General features: G+C 50.3%; 3 protein-coding genes and 1 non-coding gene across 4 annotated transcripts; 3 read left to right on the plus strand and 1 right to left on the minus strand.

Moving 5' to 3' along the window:
- Positions 1-961: 961 nt before the first annotated feature.
- Positions 962-2,269, plus strand: LOC123085643 (uncharacterized). Its single transcript, XM_044507315.1, has 2 exons — positions 962-1,456; positions 1,915-2,269. Coding segments are annotated over exons 1-2 (348 nt in total). The 5' UTR covers positions 962-1,109; the 3' UTR covers positions 1,916-2,269.
- Positions 2,270-2,507: 238 nt separating this feature from the next.
- LOC123085644 (anaphase-promoting complex subunit 11) lies at positions 2,508-4,592 on the plus strand. The gene is made up of 2 exons (XM_044507316.1): positions 2,508-3,505; positions 4,090-4,592. Exon 2 carries the CDS (start codon positions 4,099-4,101, stop codon positions 4,351-4,353), a length of 255 nt encoding a protein of 84 aa, XP_044363251.1. The 5' UTR covers positions 2,508-3,505; positions 4,090-4,098; the 3' UTR covers positions 4,354-4,592.
- Positions 3,005-3,123, minus strand: LOC123088714 (U5 spliceosomal RNA). Its single transcript, XR_006442024.1, has one exon. It is a non-coding gene; the product is annotated as a U5 spliceosomal RNA (small nuclear RNA).
- A 5,699-nt stretch (positions 4,593-10,291) lies between the features above and the next one.
- LOC123081875 (uncharacterized) lies at positions 10,292-11,143 on the plus strand. The gene has a single exon (XM_044504389.1). It carries the CDS (start codon positions 10,410-10,412, stop codon positions 11,037-11,039), a length of 630 nt encoding a protein of 209 aa, XP_044360324.1. The 5' UTR covers positions 10,292-10,409; the 3' UTR covers positions 11,040-11,143.
- The last annotated feature ends 332 nt before the right edge of the window (positions 11,144-11,475 follow it).

Consider the following 11,475-nt stretch of genomic DNA (forward strand, 5'->3'; position numbering starts at 1 on the left):
CGAGCGCACTACCCAGATGCAACAAGGGTGGATCCAGCGCCGCTAGCTGCAGTGGCCGTCGAGGTAGCACCACTAGACACAGGCCACCCCACCATCACCGATGCTGAGTAGAGTCGTCGCCGTACCTACGTTGCGTCGCGTCGCCAAGATCACCAGCGGCTAGATTCGTGTCGTCGTCGGGGTGGGGGGGAGGGGAGGAGGGAAGCCGCGCTCGGGAGAGGCCTCGCCGTCATCGACACTGCCTAGGCTTTGCCCTGCAGTGGCCCACAACAACAGCGAGGGAGGGAAGCGGGGATGAGGCCGCTGGTAGCGAGGATGCTAGGGGTTCCCTTGTGTCGCCTCAGAGAGGGACATGGGTGTCGGGGGGAGAGGAGGGAGGTGAGTCGCTGAAAAAAATGATGGAGAACAAAATGTGTTTGAACTATGCGTAGGATGTTTAACAACGTTTTGAGGGATGGTGTTCGACATGCCCTTGCCATAGACCACTGGAACAGTGGACGCCAGTGCAGTGCATCTGTTGGTAATGATGTCAAATCGTATTCTAATCCCGAGCTCAAATGCACCCCGATGAACAGTAAAATAAAAAATAGTAAAAAATAAATTAAATTTTTTAGTAAACTTTGATAAATATTTTGTATGCTTAACAAATTTTAGAACGAAATAACATTCGTGGAAGTCGTGGCCAAAAAAAATCAGTACTCCAAAATATTTTCGGAAACTAGCATTTTTTAGCATCAATTTTTTTATGACTTCCATGATGTCATTTCGTGCTGAAATTTTGCAAGAATGCAAAACATTTATCAAAGTTTACCATAAAAGAATTCAGTTTTTCAAAATTACTATTTCTTGTCAACTCTACTGTTCACTACGGTACATTTGAGCCCGCAGATACTCCACTTCCCACAACAATCTTTTCTTTCTTTGTGTTGTCAAACAAAAAAGGCGTCAGCTCATAGCTAGGAGGAGACTCGCTCCTAGTCCCCACCGCCAGCTCGTAGTCCTTTTTCTTCCATCAAAGAAGAACCGGGGGAATAAAGGGGGACAAGAGAAGGCACCAGCGGAATTTTCCTTTTTCCTCCCCGAAGCGCAGCTCCGCGGGCGGCTTCGCGATGGCCGCCGCCGACTACGACCGCGCGTACCGCCCCTACGCGCCCTCCTCCGCCGCCGACTACGACCGCCCCTACCGCAACGAGATCGTGCCCTACGGCGACCGCCGCATCGACCTCGTCGTCAAGCCGCCGCCGCCCACCAGGTCCCCGCCGCCGCCGTTGCCGGTCACCAAGAGCGGAGGCGGAGGCGGGATAGGCTCCGCCTGGTGCTTCAGCGACCCGGAGGTGAAGAGGCGGCGTCGGGTGGCGAGCTACAAGGCGTACTCGGTGGAAGGAAAAGTCAAGGCCTCCTTCCGCCGGGGCTTCCGCTGGATCAAGGACAAGTGCACGGGCTTCATCCATGGCTGGTAAGGATCACCTCCATTCCTTCGGTCTTCTCCCTTGGTTCCCCGCTCCCTTCTAATTTCACCATCCTGAATCGGCCGTGGCTACCCGATCATGGAAGACCCCTCCTTCCGCTGTGGAAACGGGTTTCATCCGTGAAATCGCAAATCCGTTAGCCTTCTATAAACACTACTAGAAGGGATTTCATTTCTCGCATAAAATTTCTGTCGTTTTTTGCGGTTCCTACGTGTTGGTATAACTGCAATCCTGTTTCATCCTCCATTATGCAAGCTTATTTAAGGAAATAGTACTACATATGACATGACAGATCTCCAACGAGTACCAAATTGATCACAACTTTTATTTCCACGAATGCTCCCCTTTCCAAGTAGTAGTACTGTAACATATCACTAGTACCACAATTTGGTCCTGATATTTCAACCTCGCCTCTAATCTACCCCTTGTTAATTCTCTCTTCCAGAATCCGTGGTCTTGGGTGAGTTCTATTGGGATCGAAGAAGACGCTGCAACAATGTGCGAGTAACGGATGCTGTTGCCTTTGCTAATTTTGTCCATGAGGTTGTGATGGTAACTTTTGGGTCAGGTTTATAGGAAACAAAAAATTTAAGAGCTTCCTCATGAGATTGCTTTGATTGCAGATGCTGTTCTTACTGTCTGCTAGTTAGCTAGTTATTTCAAGAATGTCTCAACAGGAGTTGAATCTTTGGAAAGGAACTGGTTAATTTTCATGATATCTCTATATGCCTCTCCTTAAGCCACGCCATTCTGCATATGTATTTTGATGTTTTGAGATATTATTAGGTTCTTTTATACCACTTCAGTGTGACGGAGGCATGGTTAGCTGAATCATGAGAGGAAAATGGGCCATCCCCAAATTGGCGTATCAGGAACCTGTCAATTTGTTGTGCCGTTGCCGCCAACTGTTTTCAATTTGCTAAGACAAGACTTTGTTGTCCCACTTATGAGCCGTCCACTGCTCTCAATTGATAGTTTCCTCTTAAGTTAGCAAAAAAAAAAGTCGTTTTCCTCCATGAGCGTAACATAACCTGTGTAATTAAGTTGGGTGACAAATTTGAGAGCATGCAACTTCTCCATTTGGGTGGATGAAGTGTGCACGTGAAAGATTCCTGCTGCTGCTGCATCAGGCAATGGTCGATGCGATGCGACTAGCTCACACTCACATGAGTTGGTGTGCAGAAAGAGACGATGCGCCTGGGCTGGGGGGCGTCAACCGTGAAGCCGCGTTGCGTAGCATCTGGAATGAGTTGTCCCCTCGCCTGGAGGGGGTGGCAAAGATACCTTTCTCGGGTCGCGCCTGGTGGAAATTATCTTTTTTTTAGGGGTGCCTGGTGGAAATTACCTGACGGAGATCGATCGAGCTGTGCAGTTTTGACACCCTGACGGGTACCGCAACAGACGATGCATGTGACACCTCCTTGCAGAACCACAATTCGTACAGTATCCGTGTACGACATATGCATTTAATTTTCAGAACAATACAAATGGGACAAGTAGCTCAATAATTTTTCCAGATTTTGGTTTGATGGGGTCCCCTCCTTAAGAAGAAGACACCCTTCAAAAATTAGTGTATGCTGCTTATTGTGGCGTGCACACGGTATTCTTTAGTAAAAGGCGAAAGAATAGTTCGCTTTGTGCTCACCACGCAGCTGCGTGCTTTACTTCACTGCACCCTCGCTCTCTTATATAGCCAGCCACCCGTTCGTTCTCGCTCCCGCTGGCGAGGTGGTACTATTGTCCCGGGTCTCAATTCTCACCGGCAGCACCACAACGCACAACACTTCAGCCCAGGGCTACCACTGCCACGGGCCGCATACAGACTTGAGTTTCGGCCCATCCTTTACGCCTCCCTTTTGACCTTTCCCCTCGCACCTCTCGCCTCTCCACGCACAAACAAGCAGACAGACCGGAGTGAGTCGAGTGACTGACTGGGAGGGAAAGCAGACGAGCGGAGTCTGCGTCCACGCGGCGAACAAGGGAGGTCGACGGCGGCCTGAGGCCCGCGCGTGCCTCCTCCATTGCCCCCCGTCAAGGTACTGCGTCGCTATCCCTAACCATAACCCTATCTTCTGCCGCCCCCCAAAGCCGAATTCGCGGGCGACCTCGACAATTGTAAAATCGCCAATGCATTCTAACCCTGGTATTCACATCCGAAGAGGTTGGCTCTTCTGCAGGATGTAGCTTTAGTCTGCAAGCAGCACGTTGCGTCAATTTGGAACCATCCAAACCTAGGTGGCAGTTGGAGCACCCGTCCACCGTGTAGCGTTGTACAAGCCCTCATGTTAAGCCCGCCCCTGCATATCGCGAGGAAATGTGTTGACCATGTCGCTTTGTGGATGCTAGTAGTTGGGACTTACGAGCCATTCGAATGGTGTACTCTGTTATTGACTTGTATCCTTGTAGCTATCTATCACTCTATCTTTACCTGCAAGTTGCAACTTCAGCCATAAAATTGAAGACAAGAAAGCTAATACTGCATGTGTTCTTTTAGACCATTTAATTTTTGTGAAACTTCTCTTCTCCTGTCTGCCTTATTCCTTCTTGATTGCTATCTGATAAGCTGCAATTAGTACAATGTTCTCATGACTCATGCATTGCATCTACTGCTGTATTCCAGGTAACAGCCATGAAGGTCAAAATTCTTCAGTGGCATGCGGTGGCTTCTTGGACATGGGACGCACAAGATGAGACATGTGGCATATGCAGGATGGCTTTTGACGGCTGCTGCCCTGATTGTAAGTTCCCTGGTGATGATTGCCCAATCATTTGGGGTGCCTGCAACCATGCTTTCCATCTTCACTGCATACTCAAGTGGGTCAATTCTCAAACATCAACCCCCCTTTGCCCCATGTGCCGTAGGGAGTGGCAGTTCAAGGGCTAAGGATGTCTCAAACTATGTCAGTACCAAGAGTTTTCATATCTCCTCGTAGAAAACTAGAATGAATGTGTAACTGGAATGTAGTTGGGTTGTCTTGTAAGTGCCCTGCCATACTTTCTGGAAGTCAGGAATGTCGGCATCTTTTAAGTGAAACCATGAGACCTTTGAGCCACAGCCATTGTGTCTTTTCAAGTTGTGACCATGCAAAATTCAATGATTGACTTTGAAAAGTCCAAGCAGCCTGAGATTGTGACATTTTTTCTTGTTCAGCTTTTTACCCGCAGATGGCCTCCCATGTAGTAATTCGATTCCGGTTGGATAGTATATACTGTAGATATAACAACTAGCAGACAAATAGCTTGTTCTGCTAGACTTATATTCATTTTAACAATGACACATATATCAGCAGGTTTTAAGTTATTAATATGATTTGATGAGCATTTTCCAGGCCATAAATTGAAATGTATCACATGTGAGCAAGTTACACTGGGTCAGATTTTATCTTGTGCCAATTATGCCAGCAGATATCATCGAGACTTGGATTTTTATCATGTAAAGTTAAGCATGTTTTAGGCGAACAAGTAAAGACTTATTATGCTTAGTTCATGATATTTATTTTACTATACGCAGGTCGTTTGAATAAAGCATTAGGAACATTGTAAAATACATTGTGGTTGAGTAGCAACCTGCCAGAACTATATCTAGCATCTAAGACAAAATGGACATGTCGGTGCACCATCCATTTCGTGCTTATGATTCTAGTTTCAGAACTTTGAGTTACTCAAAAAGCTTCTTCTTTAGATATCTGTGTCTTGCCTGGATAAATAGTGACTTGAACATTGGTGCCTGTAGTGATATCCATACTACAGGCATTTGACCTTTGGTTGCTAGTAGTTTGTATGGGTGATAGTTTAGTGATATAGTGGGATACTGCAATAAAGAAAGGTTGTGGCAATATTCTTAACATCTGAGAAGTAGCATCAATCATGTCACTAGTTTGATCAATTATTCTTATAGGCAAGTGGTGTGTATTTTGATGAACATCTTTAACCTGTGCAGAAATTATCGATCTGTTCCTCGCTATAGAATAAATTAGACAATCAGAATCGCTTCTGATCAATTGTAATGCAAATATCATTTGCCCATCTTGACTAGCAGGATGCAGTGTTATTTAGCCAGATATACCCTGATCCCTGCTTATGCGCAAGATCTCATAATAAGAATATGGCTTGTCCATTGTAAGGATCAGTGCCTTGAAACCGATGCTGGGTTGAGGGAGTTTTCTCCCTCTTCCTTGTACATTTCCTTTTCTTCTTAATGAAATGATACGCAGCTCTCCTGTGTGTTCGCAAAAGAGGTAAAAGAAGTTTCAATTCTGCTACCTTTGTTGCTACTCTACAAGGGCATTATACTTCTTGAAAGGTACATATCAGAAAACAATTTGATCATAGAAGAAAATGGAAATCTTTGGTATTCATGGGTTGTCACTATCTGGACAATTAAATCAAAAGAAGCAAATGGACATTATGGATAACTTTTAGTAGCATTTTGGAGATGCTTTTGCAGTTATATTTCTATGTGTCATAAGCTGGTTCCTTTAGAAAAAAAATGTTTTTTTTACAGTTACATAAATGGTCCGCATTGTATGTATTGTTACTCTTTGGGAATATTTTCTTCTGATTTAGGAAAAAGCAAACTTAGTCGACAAGCACTAGCACCTTCGGCATTTTTATTCAGAAGAACAATTGTGAGCATCATGTGGAGGTCGGGACTAAGGGGCTGTTTGGTTCTAGGTCTTAATAATGCCACATTTTGCCACACATTCTTTACCAAACTTACCTAAAGTTAGTTCAACAAAATGGAAGCCACAAGTTGGCAAGCCTAAGGGAATCTTGGCACACTTTTTCACTGTATGTGTTGTGGACCCTAGTGTGGCAAAAAGCATCTTGCCTAAGATGAGGCTTGAACCAAACAACCACCTAAGTTGGTCAAACTTATCTTACCTTACGTGTGGTAAGGTGTGGGCGTGTGGCAACCATAGTCACAAACCAAACAACCCCTAAGACCCAGGTGCGCATGGTGAGCATCCAGACATTTTGGAGAGATCTGTTATCTATGCTTGATGAGTAATATAGCATGCAAAATGCTCTTGAAATTTCCTGCCCATATGTTCTCTTGTTAAGCAAACTAAATGTCTTCAATAAAGAAAATAGGGGGGCTTTATATAAAAGAACAAAAGGAAGTTGAAAAATACCGCCAGCGTCTCGCCTGTTTAGTAATTCAGCTATTACTTCTCTAATATAACTAAAATTATTATTTCAAGCATGCCCGTTAATTGAGAAGATCCAGACTGGGTCTTGACTTTTCAGAGGTCCTTGGGTCTGAATCAATCTGTTTTGTCTATCTTGGACTTGTTGTGCTGTCCAATTCCTTTTTGCAGGTGGGCAATCTAGCCCTGCTATTTCGTGGCCGCTACCTCTTCATTCTGAATGAATCATTCGTGGTAAGCAGGTAATGCTTTGTCGGGCTAATGGCATCACATCCTTCAGTACCGAACGGAAAGGCGATATTATAATCTCCTCAGGTGACGGATGACAGCAGTGATCTTAAGTATCGCGGTCACCGTTAGATCGTTTTGTTCAGTTTGCATATCTCCCATGCTGCATGATTCCAAAAAAATCAGGTGAACTGTCTTGTTCAGCGGAGCCTTAGCACAAAAGCAACCAGGAATTGTTGAGGCTGCAGCTATATGACAACAGAGCTGTAGGTGTTTGTGGTGAGCAGTTTGGTAGTACCTGCGTAGTTGCATGACAGGCTTGGGTTTTCCAGCGTGTGATCGCTGTGTCTAGTTGTCAGCCAGGATTTGTGGGAATGCCATGTGACCCCATGAACCAGATTCGTATAAGAAATTTGTTTGCTTTTGGTGTTTATATCTCTGGTGAAACTTCATGGGAAGCTTCGGGCTAGTGCCTCTCTTTTAGCTTGGCTGTGCAGTGATTTTCAAGGCTAGCTGTGCAGTGATTTTCGGCTGTTTTATACCGGCTGAGGAAATTTGTATTCGTCACCTTTTTTATGCAATACTCAAGACAGAAACAGAATCTTAGACCGGGGGTTCAGAAAACATGACGGTAAATTTTCCGGCTTCAGTTCTTCAGGCTGTTTTGCGTTGGGCTTTGGTACATTCCTGTGCTTCGACGCAGCGTGGAGACCGCGTACACGATTTCACTTGTGCGGCGTGACACTGTGGAGCTCTTGGCCTGGCAAGTACAGTACCCCTGAGACTCTGAGGTGGACGCGCAAGGTCCACGTCCGCCTCACAACTATTGTGAAGCTGCCAGTACCGCGGGGATTGCGCTGGTAGTTGGGCTTAAGGTCTTCATAGTCCACACTGCTACGCGGTTTACATTCTTGATTAAGCAAAGCCATGTTCCCCACTGACGAGCAGCTAGAGTTAACTCCATGGAAACGCGTGGCTGTGGCTATAATTTTATAGTAAGAGTGATTGGTTAAGAAGGAATGATGCGTCATTTGAGAAGCGTTCACAGAGATACAAGCAAAGCAATTCGTTCTTGACGCTATACCACGTGATCTTCAGCTCCACTCCATCACAATTCACAAGTAACTAGATGAAAACAAAATGCACAGCAAAGCCAGGCTAGCAGCTAGCTAGCTACCTGTCCCGCGAAAAACTACAGTTGTGCCCACGTACTACGAACGCAGACAGTGGGCTAATTACGCGAAGTACCAAGGAAATCACAAGGAGCTTCAGTTTCGATTATTCACACCCTGTTCCTGTAGATTGCCGCTTGATGAAGGCAAAACAAAACGCCCCTGTCTGTCATGGATGAAAACGGCCCACGGGCGGCTCCACGGGCCGCACCGGGGCGCCCCAGATCCGGCCACCTAAGGCACGCCCTCCTCCTCCTCTCCCCTCACCGCCGCCGGAGGGCGTCGCCGGGGCAAAGCCCGGGCGGCGTCGGCGGCGGTGGGGCCATTTCTCGGCGCAGTGGGGGCGGATCTGCCGCTCTTGGTGTCCGGCGGCGCTGGTGGTCCAGGGGCTGTGCACGCCGGCGAGTCGAGTTCAAGGCTGGCGGCCACGACGTGGCGGCCTTGGTGGGGTGCTGCGTGCGCCCGCCGGTGCACGGCCATGGCGTAGAGGCTCGGCGGGCTGGGCGTGGATTTGCGCGTCGGGGCGAGGGCGTCTTGTGCGTGCAGTGGGTCCTGCGGCGCGGATCTGCTGCCTGCGCGTCGCGGCAAGGGCGCCGGTGCAAAGGGAGTGCGAGGGGATCGACGGTGCAGTAGTCGCGCTGCAGTGGGTGACGTGCAGGGGCGGCTCCATGCCGCGGGTGCTCCGGCGCGCAAGGGGCCGTGCAGAGGCACGGCAGCAGCGCAAGGGGACCGTGCAGAGGCACGGCGGCGGCGTGGGGTGGTCCAGCCGGCGCGGATGTGCCGTGTGTGGGTCGCACTGAGGCGACAAGGCGGCCGCGACAGGAAAGCTCGGCAGGCGGGCGTGAGGGGCTGCGGCTCAGGCGAGGCCGGGCAGGGAGGCTCGGCGGATGTGCGGAGGAGGTCCGGGCAGCACGGATCTGTGGCTGGGTGGCCACCTGCTCCGGCGTGGTGGAGGCCCGTCTTGGTGCTGCTGCTCTGGCGGGGCGCGTGGTGGAGGGGCTCGGGCTGCCTGTTTGGCGCTCGGGCGGCGGCGGCGGCTGCGAGGATGATTGGTGGGCTTGTCGGTGCCGGTGCGGGATGATGTGCAACCGAGGTGGTGTGGGAGCTCGGGTGAAGACTCTGTCTCGGCCCTGTGTCGTGACCAGCGATGGCGGCGGCTGTGGCCGTCGTGACCTTCCTGGAGGCATCGCTGATTTGCTGCCGCACTCCTCTCGCACGGATCCGGCCATCTCGGCCTCTTCAGGGGAAACCCTAGATCTTATGATCGGACGATGACGGCGCCTTGGTGTCGTTTTCCCTCTTGGGGGCTTCGTCTTGGAGCTCGGCATCGGCAAGCGGGACCGGTGGTTGGTGGCGTCCAGGCTTCTGTGGCAACGATGATGGTGGGAGTGATGTCGGCGACGCGGCAATGGTTGCGGTAGTCGGCTCTTCTTCGGCGTGTCCACGGTATTGCCTCGGTTTGCTTGTTGCTATGGAGTCGAAGCTGCGACGGCGAGGCCCTGTGGTATACGATGACTGGCTGCAGGTTGCCCGTTCGGCGATCTCCCGTGGCGCCAGCCGTGCCTGGTTTTGTCCTACTGAGTTCTCCGTCAGAGTTGGAGTTGCGCTGGCTGGCCGCAGGAGGCTGAGGTTTTGGCATCGATCTTCATGCAGCTTCACGTGTCTGCTACAGTGTGGGTTGAGTCGACGATCGCCTACGGCGAAGTGGGAGTCGTTTGCTCAGAGTGTAGGGATGGCGATGACGCCTCTAGGGGAGAAGTGATGACGATGACGCCTGCGTGCGGTCTCGTGAGGCCCTCTTTGGAGTGGTGTGCGTGGGGCTTTCTATGTGTGCCGCTCAGCGGTTGTGAGGGTTTTAGCCCGGTTCTCCATAATTAACTGGGCAATCTGGTTTTCGCTCGGTTTTCCCTAATTAACCGAGCAACTCTCTTCTGCTTAATTAATCGATGAGGCAAAACTTTTGCCTCCGTTTAAAAAAAACGGCCCACGGAACAGACAGTGGAAACGGCCCCACGTTCGCAGGCACGACGCGCAATCGCGTCCTAGCCGCCGTCCGTCAGCCCGATGAGGCGCCGCACTATGTGGCGCCCCTCCTGGCGGCCGGGCCCCACACGCCTGACCGCAATCATCCACTGCTGCTCCAGCTTATGCACAACTGCCAAGCAAACACGCAGGTAACAGACGCGGTCGCTTCCCTTGGCTCCCGCCGCGCTCCCGCTCCCGCCTCACGACACAAGCAAAGCATCCCAACTGAGCTCCCTATTTATGCAGCGATCCCCGCCACACTCATCCATCACCAGACCGAACAAACCTCCACACCAAAAGCAAAAGAGCGGAGCAGCTACACCGGCCTCGCGATCCTTTTTGCTGAATCCACGCAGATAAGCACAATGGCGGCGCCGGCGATGTTTCCTAAGGCGACCAGGAAGGCCTCCGTGGGCGGCCGGGCGTGGCGGCTGCTGCGGCTGGCGGTGCTCTGGGCGCGGAAGGGGAGCGCGGCGCAGAGCCTCCGCCTGCTCAAGACGCTGCGGCACAGCCGCGTCGCCGGCCTCGGCCTCGGCCACGGCGGCCGGCGCAACGACCGGCTGCACTACGGCGAGCGGGAGTTCTCCATCGACGAGACGCCGGCGTTCCGGTTCCGCACCCCCTCCGCGCGCGTGCTCCGGTTCATCCCCTGCATCGCGCCCTCCGTCCCCGACACCCCAGGCGTCTACGGCGACGACCGCTACTTCTTCCGCGACGACCGCAAGAGGGACGCGAGCTGCGCCGGGGACTTCTACGATGACCAGCCGAGCGAGTGCGGCCTGGAGAGCCTCGACGATGGCGCGGATGAGCAGCTGCTCGAGCGCGCGATGATGGAGGCGAGCGTCGGCTCGGCGGGAGCCGCGGAGGCCGGCGAGGATGCCGGGGTGGACGTGAAGGCGGACGAGTTCATCGCAAAGTTCTACGCGCAGATGAAGCTGCAACGGCAAATCTCGTGGCTGCAATACAACGAGATGATGGAAAGGAGCGTCTGCTAGAACAATAGTGTTAAGATTGTTTGTTTGCTCAATCTTGAGTTTTGGTTCATCGATGTCAATTGCAAGTTAGATATACAAAAATGCAGTAAACCGTATTTGTCACATGTATATATGTGCATATATCTCTACTCCTATCTCTACTCCTAATGGACGAATTGGTTAAATAGTCCCCCCCACTTTCAACCGGTTTATTTTCAACCGGTTTATTTTCAACCGGTTTTTCTTTGTCCTACCTCCCACCAGCCCCTCCCACCGGTTTTTCTCTTTTCTCGTCTGACCGGCAATACCCAACGTATTTATGGTAATCAATTATAATTAATCCACGTATAGTAATAAATCAATCCAGGTATGGTAAGGTCATAACTCAGGAAATTTTGAATATGGTAATTATATGGTAATAAATTTAAATTACCCCAAAGGCTATCAATCCAGGTAT

Source organism: Triticum aestivum, chromosome 4A (genome assembly GCF_018294505.1).
Source record: "Triticum aestivum cultivar Chinese Spring chromosome 4A, IWGSC CS RefSeq v2.1, whole genome shotgun sequence".
Classification (NCBI taxonomy): Eukaryota; Viridiplantae; Streptophyta; class Magnoliopsida; order Poales; family Poaceae; genus Triticum; species Triticum aestivum.

Bases quoted from the DNA above. Each gene is read 5' to 3' on its own strand.
- LOC123081875 (XM_044504389.1), top strand. From the start codon at position 10,410: ATGGCGGCGCCGGCGATGTTTCCTAAGGCGACCAGGAAGGCCTCCGTG.
- LOC123085644 (XM_044507316.1), top strand. From the start codon at position 4,099: ATGAAGGTCAAAATTCTTCAGTGGCATGCGGTGGCTTCTTGGACATGG.
- LOC123085643 (XM_044507315.1), top strand. From the start codon at position 1,110: ATGGCCGCCGCCGACTACGACCGCGCGTACCGCCCCTACGCGCCCTCC.